Genomic DNA, 18766 nt, shown 5'->3' on the forward strand with positions numbered 1-18766 from the left:
ATACTGATGATGGCTTCCTCCCGGGTAAAATATTCCGGAGGTAAACTAGTCCCCCAATTGGATCTCCGGGTGGGGACTACACGAGAGGGGCGATCATCAGGAAGGTGGATACTGACATTCTGCGAGTCGGACGTGGAATGTTAGAAGTTTGAATCATTATGGTAGATTAGAGAATCTGAAATGGGAGATGGATAGACTAAAGTTAGATGTAGTTGGTATAAGTGAAGTATGTTGGCAGAAAGAACAGAATTTCTGGTCAGGCAACTACCGAATTATCAACACAAAATCAAACAGAGGAAATGCAGGAGTTGGTTTAATAATGAATAAGAAAATAGGGCAGCGGGTAAGCTACTACGACCAGCATAGTGAAAGAATTATTGTCGTCCAGATAGATACCAAACTAATGCCCACCACAATAGTGCAGGTCTATATGCCTACTAGCTCAGTGGATGCTGAGGAAATCGAAAGAACATATGAAGGGATAGAAGATTTAATACAATATGTAAAAGGTGATGAGAATCTAATTGTGATGGGAGACTGGAATGCAGTGGCAGGCCAAGGAAGAGAAGGTAATACAGTAGGAGAATTTGGATTGGGACAAAGGAACGAAAGAGGAAGTCGGCTGGTTGAACTCTGCATTGATCATAATTTAGTCCTTGCCAATACTTGGTTGAAACACCACAAACGACGCCTTTATACGTGGTCAAGACCTGGAGACACTGGAAGGTATCAAACTGACTTCATTATGATTAGGAAGAGATTCAGAAATCAGGTGTTGGATTGCAAAACTTTCCCAGGAGCAGACGTGGACTCTGGCCACAACTTGTTGGTCATGAAATGCCATTTGAAGCTAAAGAAATTGAAGAAAGGAAAGAATGCAAAAAGATGGGATCTAGACAAGTTGAAAGAAAAGAGTGTGAGGGATTGTTTCGAGGAACATGTTACAAAAGGACTCAATGTAAAGGCTGAAGGAAACACAATAGAGGAAGAGTGGATAGTTGTGAAAAATGAAGTCAGCGGGGCTGCTGAAGAAATGTTAGTAAGGAAGAAAAGATCAACTAAGAATCAGTGGATAACTCAGGAGATACTAGACCTGATTGATGAACGACGAAAATACAAGAATGCTAGAAATGAAGAGGGCAGAAAGGAATACAGGCAATTAAAGAATGAAGTTGATAGGAAGTGCAAGGTAGCTAAGAAAGACTGGCTGAAGGAGAAGTGCAAGGATGTCGAAGGTTGTGTGGTCCTCGGATAGGTAGGTGGTGCATACAGGAAAATCAAGGAAACCTTTGGAGAAAGGAAATCTAGGTGTATGAATATTAAGAGCTCAGATGGAAAGCCACTTCTAAGGAAAGAAGACAAAGCAGAAAGATGGCAGGAACATATTCAACAGTTGTATCAAGGTGAAGATGTAGATAATTTGGTTCTGGAACAAGAAGAGGCTGTTGATGCTGATGAAATGGGAGACCCAATTTTGAGGTCAGAGTTTGACAAAGCTGTGAGCAACCTAAATAGGAACAAGGCACCTGAAATTGATGATATTCCCTCTGAATTACTGACTGCCTTAGGAGAAACCAGAATGGCAAGGTTATTCCATTTAGTTTGTAAGATGTATGAGACAGGAGAAGTCCCATCCGATTTTCGGCAGAAAGTTGTTATACCTATCCCCAAGAAAGCCGGTGCTGACAGGTGTGAAAACTATCGCACCATTAGTTTAGTATCTCATGCCTGCAAAATTTTAACACGTATTGTTTACAGAAGAATGGAAAAACAAGTTGTAGCTGAGTTGGGAGATCAATTTGGCTTCAGAAGAAATGTAGGAACACGTGAAGCAATCCTGACTTTACGTTTGATTTTAGAGGATCGAATCAAGAAGGACATGCCCACATACATGGCATTCGTAGATGGAGAAAAGGCATTTGATAATGTTGATTGGACCAAGCTATTTAAGATTCTGAAGGTGATTGGGATCAGATACCGAGAAAGAAGAATTGTCTACAATCTGTATAAAAATCAGTCTGCAGTGATAAGAATCGAGGGCTTTGAGAAAGAAGCAGTAATCCAGAAAGGAGTGAGGCAAGGCTGCAGTTTTTCCCCCATCCTTTTCAATGTTTACATAGAACAGGCAGTAAAGGAAATCGAAGAGGAATTTGGAAAGGGAATCACAATCCAAGGAGAGGAAATCAAAACCTTGAGATTTGCCGATGATATTGGTATTTTATCTGAGACTGCAGAAGATCTCAAGAAGCTGCTGAATGGTATGGACGAAGTCTTGGGTAAGGAGTACAAGATGAAAATAAATAACTCCAAAACAAAAGTAATGGAGTGCAGTCGAACGAAGGCAGGTGATGCAGGAAATATTAAATTAGGAAATGAAGTCTTAAAGGAAGTAGATGAATATTGTTACTTGGATAGTAAAATAACTAACGATAGCAGAAGTAAGGAGGACATAAAATGCAGATTTGCACAAGGAAGGAAGAGCTTTCTTAAGGAAAGGAATTTGCTCAGTTCAAACATTGATATAGGAATTAGAAAGATGTTCTTGAAGACTTTCGTGGGGAGCATGGCATTGTATGGAAGTGAAACATGGACGATAACTAGCTCAGAAAAAGAAGAGAATAGTAGGTTTTGAAATGTGGTGTTACAGAAGAATGCTGAAGGTGAGATGGATAGATCGAATCACAAATGAAGAGATACTGAATCGAATTGGCGAGAAGAGATCGATTTGGCTAAATTTGATGAGACGAGGAGATAGAATGATAAGACACATCTTAAGACACTCAGGACTTGTTCAGTTGGTTTTTGAAGGAAGTGTAGGTGGTAAGAACGGTAGGGGTAGACCAAGGTATGAATATGACAAGCAGATTAGAGCAGATGTAGGATGCCGTAGTTACGTAGAAATGAAAAGTTTAGCACAGGATAGGGTGGCATGGAGGGCTGCATCAAACCAGTCTATGGACTGATGACTCAAACAACAACACAGCTTCATCACTAAATGTCCAGTATAACTTTTGATCACGATAAACTTCAAAGCGGAATGGAAATATTTTGCCTGCTGCCGTCAACTCGCATGTTCCATCATTAGTTGAATCTTCTGACACGAAAAGTCGGCACTCTTCTGAGGAGGAATAGTTATTACCAAGATGATTTTCGGACAAAATGGAGACAACTTACGAAACAATAGCTTCACAAACTTCTATATGCCGTAACTAAGTAGAATATAAAATGTAAGAAAGAGATCTAAATAGACACGCACCATCACCTACAATAGAAACAAAGTTATGTGGGAACACTTCACCATAAATGTTTAGATAAGTTACTGCCATTATGCTGTGTGCGTGAAAAAAGACATTATCCTGCTGCAGTCTGTTATTTAGCTCTCCCCTTGAAATATCACACACCAGTACGTTGAATTTTCTGATATGAAATGTTGGGACTCTTCTGAGGAGGAATAGTTATTAGCAAGGATTGCCAAGGTTCAAACCCTTATTGCTCAAGAGTTCTATCACACTCACTTCATTACTGGTCAACAATATTAGGCAAGTTGCTTCCGGTCTCTCCTTAGTCAATATGAGTGACATATCTTCGAACCATAGACAGCTTTACTAATGACGCATGTGCACACTGAACTTGTACTGCTTTCGCCTAGCCTGTTTTACCAGTTATATGGATGAAACAATTCATTTAAACTATAAGCGGCTCCATAACTTACTAACACAGTATAAAACTGTACTAAATCTCCTTGATAAAACAATATTCCTGTGTTAAAAAAAAAAAAAAAAGGCCGCTGACAGGCAGATTCGAACCTGCATTCTTGCAGTCTGTAGTCCGTTGACTTAACTGTTGAGCTATCAGCACAGCATTAAAAACCCTTCTCATGAATTATCTCACAAACATTCGTATATGTAGGCCTATACACTGTTAATTGTATTTTCTTTTCTTTAAGGATTTGGTTTATTACCGTCTGGAAAATTCTAAATTCCCATGGAGGGAATTAGATATTTTTCACCAATAGAGCATACTGTCATAAAATACACGGAAGCGGAGTGAATTAGCATGTACACTTATATGTTGGAAAGAGCCGTGGCCATTTTTAATTGGCAAAAGCCAAAGATTCATGCGCACAAGGGAAGTATTTCATCTGAAAAATCTTGAAAATAAATGTATTTCCGTTGACTTTTCAAGAAATGCAAGATTTTTTGCTGTACTATTGAGGCGTTTTGGAAGACGGAATGAATATATATGTACAATAATGTTCAAAAAACTGAGATATTGAACACAAGTGTAAAACCACATATCACCCCTTTTCACCCATTTAAAATCAGAATTTTAAAAATTTTTCTTCAAATAGTATTTATGATATATAAAAATAAATATCCAAATGAATATAAGTGCAATATTTTTCACAGAAATGGAGAAATTCAACAAAAAACTTAAACCACATTTCACCCCCTTTCACCCTCTTAAAATAGGAATTTTAAAAAATCCTATCTTAGTGTGCATTTAAGCTACGGTAGGAACATGTCCTAAAATTTTCATGCAGTTATCTCCAGTAGGTTTTGCTGTGCCTTGATTATCAGTCAGTCACTCAGTCAGGAAATCTTGTATTGGCTTAAATAATCATTTGTATCAAGGTGTGGCACACAGAAAATCATAATTGGATTACACGTACTGCATTCCTTCACATTATTGTTTGAGTCTTGTGTATTGAAGATTGCTTCAGAGTAATGTATATTGTTACAGCGCTCTCGAACCGTGATTAGAAACTGGTTTATCGCGTGATAAACACTCGCTCGGTAGGAGGTTTGCTTGGCAAAAGAAACAAGACAACAGCATGCTCCTGGCGAGCTGATAACATTGGGTTGAATGATATCCAGATTATGTTGCCAAATAAATGTCTCCAAATAACACATTAGGCTGAAATCAATGTAGCTGTTACAAAATTGTAACCACACACTCTTGTGCCACTAATTTGACGATCAAGGAGAGAAATTTCTAAAGCTGTGAAGGCTATGAAAACTAGTCTTAATGACTCAACTCTCCTGAAACATTCCACTGACACACTTGCAGTTTATCAAGGTAAACGAAACAAGAACGTCTTTCTATACAGTACTTTGCACTCAGAAGTTGAACTTCAAGCTAATCCCAAACGGATTCCCGAAACAGTAGACTTCTACAACAACTCACACCAGGCAAATGCCGGGGCTGTACCTTAATTAAGGCCACGGCCGCTTCCTTCCACTTCCTAGGCCTTTCCTCTCCCATCGTCGCCATAAGACATATCTGTGTCGGTGCGACGTAAAACAAAATAGCAAAAAGACTTCTACAACAATACAAAATATGGTGTGGACGTGGTAGATCAAATGGGAAGAAACTATACTGTTCAATCCGCTACATGAAGATGGCCTGTTCATGTATTTAATAATAATATTCTTGACTTGGCAGCTATCAATTCCTGAATCGTTTTCAAAAAAGTGACAGAGAAGAAGATCAGTCACTGAAATTACATCCTGAAGCTAACAGAGGAGCTTCGTATGGGGTACATGGGATAGAAACCCAAGTCTGTGGATACAGAACCCTAATTTAGGGAGCCTGTGGAAGGAAATGTACAGAGGAAGCAATGTTAAATGAAGAATTACCTGCAGAAAGTGCAAACAGCGAATGTGTGGTTCTTGCTCAAAGGACGTAACTAAGGTCATGGTATGTAGTTCCTGCTTCTAAGGATGCAGAATTGCATCAGTGTGTGCAAATACACTGAAGGAAAAGAAAGACAGTGTTTCACAAATATGTTGTGGTACATGGATTTGGCAAACATGTTTCAGGTCATAAATTGCATTAAATAAAATTTACAGTAATTTTCTTTTCTGATAATGAGTAATAACTATTTTACCATTTAGACTAAAATAATTTGAAGTAAAAACAATGTTTGTTTTTATAGTAACGTTTTTGTGCTTGTAATAAATGAGGAAAATATTACACTTGCAATACAATTAAATCATTTGTTTCTTTTCTGTGTTAAATCCCATCATTAATGTTTTATAAACTTAGTAATACGTATTTGAAAGGATGATAATGAGTTACTAACATATTAAGAATAAAAATGATAATTCCAATACAGCAGTCAAATTGACCGCATCTGCAGTTCTAGGTATACAATATCTTCCGGCGGTCCTAGTGCTAAATGGTAACAGTTGAGTGTTGTCCAAGGTAGAAGTCCTCAAGAAATATCTTGTTGTTTCATGAGTCAAATGCACCAGCATGAAAATGGGAAAACAAACCATGTTTTATCATTGGGTTCTCCCCAAAATGAATTTTGCGAAAGGAACTATCTTTCTCGTGTTGACCTTCTTGCCTATGAATGTCATTACCTTGGGTCTTTATTCGTCTAGACTTGGCATTTTTAACAGCCTTAAGTGGTACATCAGTGGGAATATTACAAACTATGAATTACAGAGTTTTAATTTCCTCTAGCATATTTCTTTGTAATGTAGAAACTGTTGCTTAGAAACACATTTTATGAATACACAAAAAGTAGTAAATTAACAGAAAATTTTAAAAATGTTGCATATTATTTTCTTTCTAGCACTGAGAATATGGTTAGATAGTATTTTTTACTTATGGTCAATAACCAAATAAAGTGATAAAGCTACAAATATATTTGAGAACATTTATTTACATTTAGAATGGATATCACTCGGAGTGAATTCCTTCGCAAGTACGTTTGCGTCAGAAACTAATATCTGCAAGCGTGTTCACCTCAAAAGTGGGCATCTACATGCACTTGTTTCAAAGATGGACACCTATGTTTACAAAAGTTAATTTTAATTAATTTACCTAATTAAAATGACATTGGTTACTTTGCCATATCATTCCTGCAGTGTAAAGGTTACTGGTGCAGAAAGCAGCATGAGAATATCCTTACTCTACATTTTGTAATGAAAAGCAGGCTTTACTCAATTTTCAGCAGATAACAGATGTCCATCTCTGATATAAGGCTGAACATTTATTATGATTTTCACTGCAGGAAGAATTAATTATCCTCTTATTGTGTGTGGCTGTTCCTTGTTTATAACTATGTGAGCAGTCTCATAAGAAACGATTAAAGCCCATCCATTTCTCTCACGGTTTTCATACATTCATTAAGTTATGAGTTTATTCTTAAGTTATTCTGGTGGTATTAGCAGGTTTACTATGCATGGTTTCTAATAGATGTCTTCATTTTGAAGTTTCATTGCTTCAGTTGACAATTCCTCACAGTGTGAATACCAGGTAAACTGCATCTTGCTGGTAGTGAGTGGACCACAGGCTGGGAATCGCTGGTATAGAGCACTTGTGCTGCAAAATATTAATGCTACCATATATAGCTATAACCTGCCAGAAAATAATCTTTTGGCTGGATAATGAACATTTATGAATTTCTGTTCTGAAAAGTTTTGATGATTTCAAGATTTTTATTTGTGTAATAACATTGTTAATTAATTTGTTCTTACACTGTTTCTACAGCGTGAAGGCCTGCTGAACCACACCCTGCTGGTAGTGAGTTGTGGGATGGCAGCCTGCTGGGTACTAGCGGCTGTGGGCCTCTCCCCAGCCTGGCTGCTGTTGCTCGGAGCTGTGATGGGTACCATTTGGAAGAGCAATATTTCCCAACTTATTGAGGATGCTGTACGACATGAGATGTTGAGGGTGAGGCAGCGCCGGGCTCTAATTCGGGATGAAAGTGCAGAATGGCTCAATTTTTTAATCAACCGTTGGTGAGATAATTTAATTACCATTGGATTTGTTTTATCATCTTGTTCTGTACTAATGTATTAACATGAATTTTAAATGTGACTGTACAGGTGGGTGTTCAGCTCACGCAGCCTCTTCACGCTTATGAAGGAACATTTGGAACCTCTTCTTACTGAAGCAAAACCTTCAGTTGTTGGTAAGTTATGTGCATTGCTATCACAGCTTATCATGGATGGTGGTTCAAAGAAGAGATACATTAACTGAAAAATCTGTTGTGTTATGTACCCAATTTAAGATGTTGTATAAAATGACTAATGAAATACTGATGTAAAATAAACATTCATGATGATACATACAGCTGAAAGAAGCTACTGTTGAGGTATTGCTGTTAATGAGTGCATAAAAGTACAAAAAGGGCATCAAGTAAACCAAGTATTTTGAGATAATCCTTTATTGGCTGACAGATTATTTTCGGTTCCCTGTGCAGAGGAAATTTTTTATATATAATAGGATGAAAGGAAAAATTACTTTGCAAGAATATCATGAGTGGAGCAAAGGTTATTATGAATCTTAAAATTTAGTTTAGAATATTATATGTTTTTTTAATGTCGCGTAGCTAACTGCCTACCACTTTAATAATAAGAGTAGCCATCATCTAAGTCCATTTCAAAGTTTCAAAAATGTTGTCAGTTTCTTACATGACTGATAGAACATGCTGGTGTATTGTTAGCTGAATTCAAACTAATGTAGTCCATATCCTACAGATGTTTCCTTAGACCATCAAAAAGCTGAGTATTGTATTGACTGTCCTGTTCATAGTGGATAATGTACCCATCCAGAGAACAGGGGAGTTAGGGTTCACGTCTAGAGGGCTGTCATATTTTCAGACCTTGGATCAAGTTACAGTATTTTGCTTGATTTTAGGGCCATAAGATTTCTAGACCTAAAGACTAATTTATCTCTCATATTAGACTACCGAAGGATGACGTAAAAGTTGAGGGGTGACATCACAGACTTCTCACCAAAGCTGCTACAGTTTGAATCCCAGTCAAAGCACTTGAGATTTTTGAAATGAAACGTCATGTTCTTGTGGTTGGTATTCCTTGTGAAACTGGTGAAGCTGCGGTTATGATCCTAATATTAGCAGTCATGCAAAACTGCAAGCTTGCTTTTCCCACCCTCCTTTCTTTCCTTTCTCGTTCAGAATATCTAATTACTGATGGGTGTCGACAGGTTAAGCGATTAAAGATTTATGTGGTGAAACTACCTGAATTATTTATAATCATAAAATATCAAAGCCATATGTTAAAACAGTACCGATGATAATTTTTATTATTATTATTATTATTATTATTATTATTATTATTATTATTATTATTATTATTATTATTATTATTATTATTATTATTATTATTATTATTGTTACGGAGTTGTCCGTGGTAGGTAGAGGTGAAAGAAGGTGCTGGGGGGAACAGGTCTCAAAATGCGAAATTAAAATTAAGATAAAATTTAACAAGGTTATATTTTCTTTTCAAGATCAATAAATGACAATTATAACAGGTACTCAGTAGCCTAGCAACAATTCGAGAATGTACAATTACAGTGTTACAGGATTTGGGCTCCGAGAGCCAGACACATAATTCTTGAGCAATTAGCCCAACTTTAGCCAGATACCAGGTTTGACAAAGGGGCAGAAACCCCAATCATGGTCAGGAGCTCTTGCTCCCTATTACTCAGTAAAGCCTGCTCGAGGCACACAGAAATCAAAATTTTAAGAAAGAGCAACCCGCTCTTAAAGTTCAAGCCTATTAAAGGCCACACCAAACTCCACTTTCAAGTTGACCTCCAAACACAAATAACACAGGGGTAAAAATACCCAACCTACTGAGGCCTATTCAGTGAAGAAACAGGACAATTACATGGCCTCCAAAGTACCAACTTGAGAGGAGGCGAAACTGCACTCCTAATATACTTTACTAAAACCTGCTTGGCACTAGGCCGCTAATGCAAGGGCTAATCCCATACTAAAGAGGTGACTTATATAAGAAAACTATTTACATTACATTAGAAGGGAAGAAACGGTTGTGAAAATAAGTTCACCTCAAAGCAATATGAGTGGGAGCTCGAGAGGGTTAAGCACTCTCTATCCCAATTTGTAGTTTAAAAAGATAGAATTGATACCAAGTGTCTTTACATTTTAGAGGAAAGTTACATGGTAAAAGGCTTCGGACCTGCCCCGAGAGTTAAACTGCTGAGCTAGCAAGAAAAGAAGTTATTAAAAGGCCATTACCTGGTGGTTGAACTGCTGCCCGAAGAAAGAGGCGCTTCCCGCCCCCTGCTACATAATTTACACAATGATAGATGTTACTGAAGTGGCCCGGAGACCTGAAAATCAGCAGTTTTTATACCCTCGTGGAAAGTTCGAGGTGTTTCGTAAATGATAACACCTGCCCACAAGCATTTTATTGGATAATGGCAAAAACTACTACACTAGACGAAGAAGAAACACCTTATTGGTGGAAAATTAATTACAGAAATTCCTTATTGGTCAAATTAAAAACTGGCGGAAAGAAAGGGTTAATATTGCCAACTTAAACAATGACTGAAAGAAATTTAACAAAGGACAAACTTATGAACCCAAAATTTCTCCAAAAACAAAGTTCTTTCACTTCGCACTAGGGTGCATAATTGTAGTCCTTCAGTAGTGCCATCTAGAAGAGAATGTCCACACTTCTTACTACAGGCAAAACAAAAATACATCGAAAACGACACAGTTCAGAAAACTTCAAAATTTACAAGTAGGGACATCTTCTGAGAAACTTGAGAATTAACGCTGTAGTTAAAGTTCAGGCTTCCTCCAGTAGAGGAGTTTCAACTGGCGCAATGTTTGAATTAGCGGAGCGGAGGTGTACCGCCCGGTACAGACCTCCCCCCACCCCCCAAAAAGTCCCACCAAGGGGTAACACAGAAGAACATAAACTTTTGTTTTAAAATAAGGTCCAAGTTATGATGTTGATATAGAAGTTAATTGCAGAAGTATTTACAACCAAATTTTCTTAAATGATTGGATCCAGTTTCAAAATTCTTTGTGGTTACTTTTGATGTAATGTCTTTATGCTTGTAGAAGTTGAATTCAGAAGGAAAACCTTTAAATTCTGGAAAGTGAAGAAAAATTTTCTAAGTCCACCAGATATTGTCGTTGAATTCAAAAATGTAGTAATTGTTGATATTAAATGTCCCTGTAGCTGATTAAGTACATTCAATGTTGATAAAGTTGGACGGCCAGACCGGCTGCTGCTGCTTGTGTCCAGAGGGGGCCGCTCGGACCCCTCAAGTACCCTGAGATACCGCTCGCCCGCACTATGAGAGGAGTAGTGGTGTTGAAGCACGCCGCACCCGCGGCGAACGTATACAGGCCGCGGGCAAGTAGCAGGTTGTGCGCCGCACATCAGCCTTGGCCGGGAGGAGGGTTCCGGCTCGCCGTACACTGGTTGGCCTCACTGGAGAGGGGCGGGCCCATACCCCACCTCAGTGGCGGTACGGCGCCGCGCTGCTGCGGGGCACTGAAACATTAAGATCTCGGCGGCAGAATTTTGTTGGACCAGATAGTTTTAGGGTGCAGTCTTTGTGGTGAGGTTGATGGGCCAGCAGCGTGGAGGTTTGTTTTTCATTAGCCACTGTTTTATGTTAGCAGGTGACGGGAGCATGGTAATGGCAATGGCAAGTACAGGATGGCAGTTTAGCTGGTCGGGGAAGGTTTTACAATGAATACTAAAATACAAGGAACATGATTCAAAGAGCCGAAGGACACAAACTGAAACACCCCCCCAAAAAAATATAACCTTCCTAATTCTTTCAAGATTATACACAAAACAAGTTAGCATAGACATTACACCGGTTTCACCTGTGACAGGTGAACCCTAAATATTCTCTCAGTGGCTGGATTGCTTAATAACAATGTGACCGGCGTAAGAAAATCTAGAATTACGCACGGCCCATGAAATCTGGGGGCAAGCTTGCCCGCGGGAACAAAATTCTTGACCATCACCTGGTCACCTACCTTCAAATGGGTGGGTCTCCGTCCACGATCATATCTTTCCCTAACTTTTTCATGAGACACATTAAGATTGGCTTTAGCCTTCTTCCAAAGATCTTTAATATTATCTGGATCTATTGTCTCGGGTAGAATGTCACTCAGAGACCAGAGGTTAGAGAGCGGCGTGTTGGGAACAAACTTGAACATCAAAGAAGCTGGAGTAAACTTATGAGATTCATGAATCGCCGAATTCAAAGCAAAAGCTAACCAATGCAGGGACGTGTCCCACCTAGAATGATCTTCATGATGATAGGCAATAAGGGCCGACCTGAGATTACGATTGACTCTTTCGGCAAGAGTTGGTTGGGGATAATAAGCAGAAGTAGTCACATGAGATATGGACAGATCAAAATAGAATTTACGAAATAGATTAGATGTGAAAGCCTTGGCATTGTCAGACACAATATATTGACACGGACCAAAAGAAGCAAAGATTGAATTTAATCAAGTAATGGTGGACTGAGCCGTAGCCAGCTTAGTCGGAAACAACCAGGAATATCTAGTAAAACCATCTACACATACAAAGATAAACTTGTTGACATTTCCCTTTGACTGGGGGAAGGGTCCTACATAATCAATATACAGGCGTTCCATTGGGCGCGACGCTTGATGAGAAGACAAAAGGCCTACCTTGGTGGACATGGTTGGTTTACTAAGCAAACAAGATTTACAAGCCTTTACTAGTTCACGGATTTCACCGTCCATACCTTTCCAGATGAACCTTTCACGAATCTTTTCACGAGTTTTAAAGATGCCTAGATGCCCCCCTAATGGGGTCTCATGATAGTACTTGAAGATCATAGGTACAAGAACAGCTGGAACGACAACTTTCATCATCTTATCATGCCTCGAAGGGCAACATAAAACACCATTCCTCAGTACATAAAGGACGATGTGTTCCCCAGAAGAAAGGGTTTCCATTATCGGAGCCAGCGTCGGATCTTCACGTTGATATTTCTCAATATCCCTAAAGAGCATGGGAGCATCTGTTAAGATGGCATTAACCTCAGATATTATGGACTCGGGATGTGATGAACTATCGACTGGTTCATGGGTCTCGACGTCATTGGAAAAAATACGGCTGAGTCCGTCTGCGACAACATTTTCAGTACCTCTGATATGCCTAACGTCAAATTGGAAGGCAGAAATTCGGATGGCCCAACGGGCTATACGACTAGTACGACACGGCCTACCTAAGACCCAGCTTAAGGCTTGATTATCAGTCTCCAAGTCGAATTTGATATGTTCCAGATAGAGACGGAACTTTTCTAAGGCAAATAAGACTGCCAAACCTTCGAGCTCATAGATGGAATACTTGGCTTCTTGAGCTGATAGAGCCCTAGATGCATAGGCGATGGGTCACCTCCCTAGTTCAGTGTCTTGAATAAGGACTGCAGCTACCGCCGCCGCCGACGCGTCGGTTTGGACAATGAATTTCTTCGAGAAATCGGGCATAGCAAGGACAGGGGCATTACAAAGGGCTAATTTCAGTTCTTCAAAAGCGGCTTGTTGCGAAGGCCCCCACTTGAACTTGATGCCTTTCCTACGAAGAAGGTTCAAGGGCGCCACTCTATTAGCGAAGTTAGGGATAAACTTCCTGAAGAAATTCACCATACCAATGAACCTGTCAATACCTTTGATGTCCTTGGGAGGTTTAAAATCACGGATGGCCTGTGTTCTAGAGTGATCGACAGCAACACCATCGGGCGAGACAATATGCCCTAGGAATGACATGGAAGGCTTAGCGAAAGCTACCTTGGACAACTTCACAGTTAGCCCAGCCTTACGAAGGCGATTGAGAACTTCCTTTAGATGATCTAGATGTTCTTCAAAAGTCTCCGAAAAGACGACGACATCATCAAGATAGTGGTACAAGTACTTAAATTTGATGTCGGAGAAGACCCTATCTAGTAGCCTCGTAAGCACAGCTGCACCCGTGGGGAGCCCGAAAGGCACGCGGTTGTATTCATACAGATTGCAATCCGTGGCAAACGCTGTAAGATGTTTAGATTCTTCAGCCAGAGGAATTTGATTATAGGCCTGATTCAGATCCAAGATGGTAAAGAACTTAGCTTTACGAAACCATGAAAAACAAGAATGAAGGTCAGGAAGGGGCACAGATTGTAACACCACCTTCCGATTGAGAGCCCTATAATCAATGACAGGCCTGAAGCCACCTTGGGGTTTCGGGACTAGAAAAATAGGTGAAGAATACGCCGACTTTGAGGGCCTAATAATACCATCCTTTAACATTTGATCGATGATTTCTTTCAATGCCTTCATTTTAGGTGGAGATAGCCTATAAGGTGGAAAACGGACAGGAATCAAATCCGTAACCTCAATTTTGTATTCGATCAGGTCAGTAACACCAAGAGTATCAGAGAACACCTCTGGAAACGACTGACACAACTTACGAATACTGTCAGCCTGCTCCTCAGGTAGATGTCTAAGATCTAACAACATCTCATCCTGGGTAGGCGAAATAGATGAACATGGTGCAGAATTACATTTCAATAAGGGGATTTTACAATTAGAAGCAAATTTGAAAGTGCACGACCTACTCTGAAGATCGAGCACAAGACCAGTATGGGACATGAAGTCGGCTCCCAATATAATGGGGCAAGACAAATGCTTAGCCACAAACAATTTAACTTTCCAAGTAAATTTAGAAATACGAATTTTGACATTTAAGGAGCCTAAAATCTCTAACGGAGAAGAATTAGCCGAAACATATTGAACTGAAGATGAGCAATAGTCAGGAAGTCTACAAACAGATTTCAATTTCGAATACCATTCAGCCGAAATGATAGAACAAACACTGCCAGAGTCTAATAGAGCTGTTACAGGCTCACTATTTAATTCAATTTTGAGGAAGGGCACAGGTGCGGGGGTATCTGCCGCAATCCTAAGACATTCTTTCGGACATTCAAAAGATAAATCTGAAGACTGAGTTTTCCCTGAATTTTCGACCTGTTTACCAGGGGCTGAGCCTCGGGAAGATGGATTAGTCGACTCAGCCGAAGCCACTAGTCACTTTTGATTGTTGTTGGAAGTTGCACCCGAAGTTGAGCAAGAGGGGGTGCTGTTGGTATTAGGGCAGTTCTTGGCAATATGGGAGAACGCGCCGCATTTAAAACAGCCTTGTGATGAACCTGCTCCACTATTTGTCCTACTCGATTTGATCAATGGACATTTATTGTGAAGATGGTCAGGCGACCCGCAAGCATAACATTTACGGGGTGTGACTGGTCGGCGAGGTGGAGGCCGAGGATTACTAAAAGAAGGAGGGGGTTCTTTCGCGACACGCAAGGAATCGGCGTATCTAACTCCTTCGGCCGATACAGCCATAGCTTCTAGCTCAGCGAAAGTTTGCGGACGCGACGCAAAACACAAGTATGATCGGTAAGGTGGTGAAATACCTTCTACAATAGCCTGTACAATCTGATCTTCAGGGAAGTGAAGAGCAAACACCCTGGTATAGAATTTAATGTCTTGTATGAAATCAGCAAGATTTTCATCCAGTCTCTGTACTCGATAATAGTACTTCTGAATCAGAGATGATCTCGCACGAGCAGGAATAAAATTTGCAAGAAGGTGTGCATGAAAATCTTCAATAGATGATTGTTCTGCTATTGCTCTAACAATTTTGTCCGAGAGAACACCAATTGCATAGGGATAAATTATCTGCAAAATTTGACACGGAGAAAGAGAAAAAATAAGAGCATGGTCCTGAAACTCAACTCAGAACCGTAAAAATGCAATTACGTCACTGGTAGAGTTAACCGAAAACTTAGAGATACCTCTAAGCAACATTGCTAATGGATGAGGCAAACTACTGAACCCTGGTGACATGTTAGGTAAAGATTTAAGTGGTGATGAAGCTAGATCAGAACGTGCATTATTCAACGGGGTATGACGCTCGGGTTCGTTATCTAAGGGGGCAGAGATTTGTTGCGCTCCAACAGCTTTCCTATTTCCTTCTCCTTTGGAAGACTCTTCCTCTTGAACTACGTTTATCGTAGCAGGTTGGTCGGTTTTGGGAGGAACTTCCCCAGTTAACAAATGGGTAACCTTACTGGACAATTCAGAAAGACTTTCAAGAACGACGCTAGCTTCCTTCTTCTGAATGTCACTTAACTTCAGAGACAATAGATCGTTAACCCTATTAGAAAAATGAAATAGCCTAGCTTGCACACATTTAATTTGATTAGGCGACGGGTCATTTTCTTCAAAAAAGGTAATTACAGATGCCAGCTCAGTAGTATTGTCAGTGATCGTGGAGAGAGAGTCGTCAATTTCTTTCTCTCCCAAAGTTGGGATGGTAATCGGCAAATCAAGGGACTCTCTAAGCTTATTGGTGTCTACCGCAACCGTGCCTCCAGATTGCACGTTTCTAATAGTTAATTCATAGATCAACTCCTCCTTGCGCAAATAGTTGAGATGGAGGACATCGCGAGGGCCGGGCATGATGACAAAATTTAACAATTTTGAACAAAGAAAAGGAAAAGTCCAGCGACAGAGAAAATTGTTAGAGTTCGAGAGCCAAGCAATATTTAGCCGTCAAAAGGGGCTAATTTGAGACCCATTCAACCACGCTCTGCTACCACTTGTTACGGAGTTGTCCGTGGTAGGTAGAGGTGAAAGAAGGTGCTGGGGGGAACAGGTCTCAAAATTCGAAATTAAAATTAAGATAAAATTTAACAAGGTTATATTTTCTTTTCAAGATCAATAAATAACAATTATAACAGGTACTCAGTAGCCTAGCAACAATTCTAGAATGTACAATTACAGTGTTACAGGATTTGGGCTCCGAGAGCCAGACACATAATTCTTGAGCAATTAGCCCAACTTTAGCCAGATACCAGGTTTGACAAAGGGGCAGAAACCCCAATCATGGTCAGGAGCTCTTGCTCCCTATTACTCAGTAAAGCCTGCTCGAGGCACACAGAAATCAAAATTTTAAGAAAGAGCAACCCGCTCTTAAAGTTCAAGCCTATTAAAGGCCACACCAAACTCCACTTTCAAGTTGACCTCCAAACACAAATAACACAGGGGTAAAAATACCCAACCTACTGAGGCCTATTCAGTGAAGAAACAGGACAATTACATGGCCTCCAAAGTACCAACTTGAGAGGAGGCGAAACTGCACTCCTAATATACTTTACTAAAACCTGCTTGGCACTAGGCCGCTAATGCAAGGGCTAATCCCATACTAAAGAGGTGACTTATATAAGAAAACTATTTACATTACATTAGAAGGGAAGAAACGGTTGTGAAAATAAGTTCACCTCAAAGCAATATGAGTGGGAGCTCGAGAGGGTTAAGCACTCTCTATCCCAATTTGTAGTTTAAAAAGATAGAATTGATACCAAGTGTCTTTACATTTTAGAGGAAAGTTACATGGTAAAAGGCTTCGGACCTGCCCCGAGAGTTAAACTGCTGAGCTAGCAAGAAAAGAAGTTATTAAAAGGCCATTACCTGGTGGTTGAACTGCTGCCCGAAGAAAGAGGCGCTTCCCGCCCCCTGCTACATAATTTACACAATGATAGATGTTACTGAAGTGGCCCGGAGACCTGAAAATCAGCAGTTTTTATACCCTCGTGGAAAGTTCGAGGTGTTTCGTAAATGATAACACCTGCCCACAAGCATTTTATTGGATAATGGCAAAAACTACTACACTAGACGAAGAAGAAACACCTTATTGGTGGAAAATTAATTACAGAAATTCCTTATTGGTCAAATTAAAAACTGGCGGAAAGAAAGGGTTAATATTGCCAACTTAAACAATGACTGAAAGAAATTTAACAAAGGACAAACTTATGAACCCAAAATTTCTCCAAAAACAAAGTTCTTTCACTTCGCACTAGGGTGCATAATTGTAGTCCTTCAGTAGTGCCATCTAGAAGAGAATGTCCACACTTCTTACTACAGGCAAAACAAAAATACATCGAAAACGACACAGTTCAGAAAACTTCAAAATTTACAAGTAGGGACATCTTCTGAGAAACTTGAGAATTAACACTGTAGTTTAAGTTCAGGCTTCCTCCAGTAGAGGAGTTTCAACTGGCGCAATGTTTGAATTAGCGGAGCGGAGGTGTACCGCCCGGTACAGACCTCCCCCCACCCCCCAAAAAGTCCCACCAAGGGGTAACACAGAAGAACATAAACTTTTGTTTTAAAATAAGGTCCAAGTTATGATGTTGATATAGAAGTTAATTGCAGAAGTATTTACAACCAAATTTTCTTAAATGATTGGATCCAGTTTCAAAATTCTTTGTGGTTACTTTTGATGTAATGTCTTTATGCTTGTAGAAGTTGAATTCAGAAGGAAAACCTTTAAATTCTGGAAAGTGAAGAAAAATTTTCTAAGTCCACCAGATATTGTCGTTGAATTCAAAAATGTAGTAATTGTTGATATTAAATGTCCCTGTAGCTGATTAAGTACATTCAATGTTGATAAAGTTGGACGGCCAGACCGGCTGCTGCTGCTTGTGTCCAGAGGGGGCCGCTCGGACCCCTCAAGTACCCTGAGATACCGCTCGCCCGCACTATGAGAGGAGTAGTGGTGTTGAAGCACGCCGCACCCGCGGCGAACGTATACAGGCCGCGGGCAAGTAGCAGGTTGTGCGCCGCACATCAGCCTTGGCCGGGAGGAGGGTTCCGGCTCGCCGTACACTGGTTGGCCTCACTGGAGAGGGGCGGGCCCATACCCCACCTCAGTGGCGGTACGGCGCCGCGCTGCTGCGGGGCACTGAAACATTAAGATCTCGGCGGCAGAATTTTGTTGGACCAGATAGTTTTAGGGTGCAGTCTTTGTGGTGAGGTTGATGGGCCAGCAGCGTGGAGGTTTGTTTTTCATTAGCCACTGTTTTATGTTAGCAGGTGACGGGAGCATGGTAATGGCAATGGCAAGTACAGGATGGCAGTTTAGCTGGTCGG

At 40.2% G+C, this 18766-nt stretch overlaps 1 protein-coding gene across 1 annotated transcript in view; it reads left to right on the forward strand.

Annotated features, from left to right (window-relative positions):
• LOC136863507 (uncharacterized) overlaps nt 1–18766 on the forward strand; it is a 366127-nt gene that overhangs the window by 42427 nt on the left and 304934 nt on the right. The window contains exons 2-3 of the mRNA XM_068225972.1: nt 7504–7754; nt 7842–7927. Of these exons, the coding sequence (XP_068082073.1) occupies nt 7549–7754; nt 7842–7927 (292 nt within the window). The 5' untranslated portion in view covers nt 7504–7548. The remainder of the gene's footprint in view (nt 1–7503; nt 7755–7841; nt 7928–18766) is intronic.

Source organism: Anabrus simplex, chromosome 2 (genome assembly GCF_040414725.1).
Source record: "Anabrus simplex isolate iqAnaSimp1 chromosome 2, ASM4041472v1, whole genome shotgun sequence".
Taxonomy (NCBI): domain Eukaryota; kingdom Metazoa; phylum Arthropoda; class Insecta; order Orthoptera; family Tettigoniidae; genus Anabrus; species Anabrus simplex.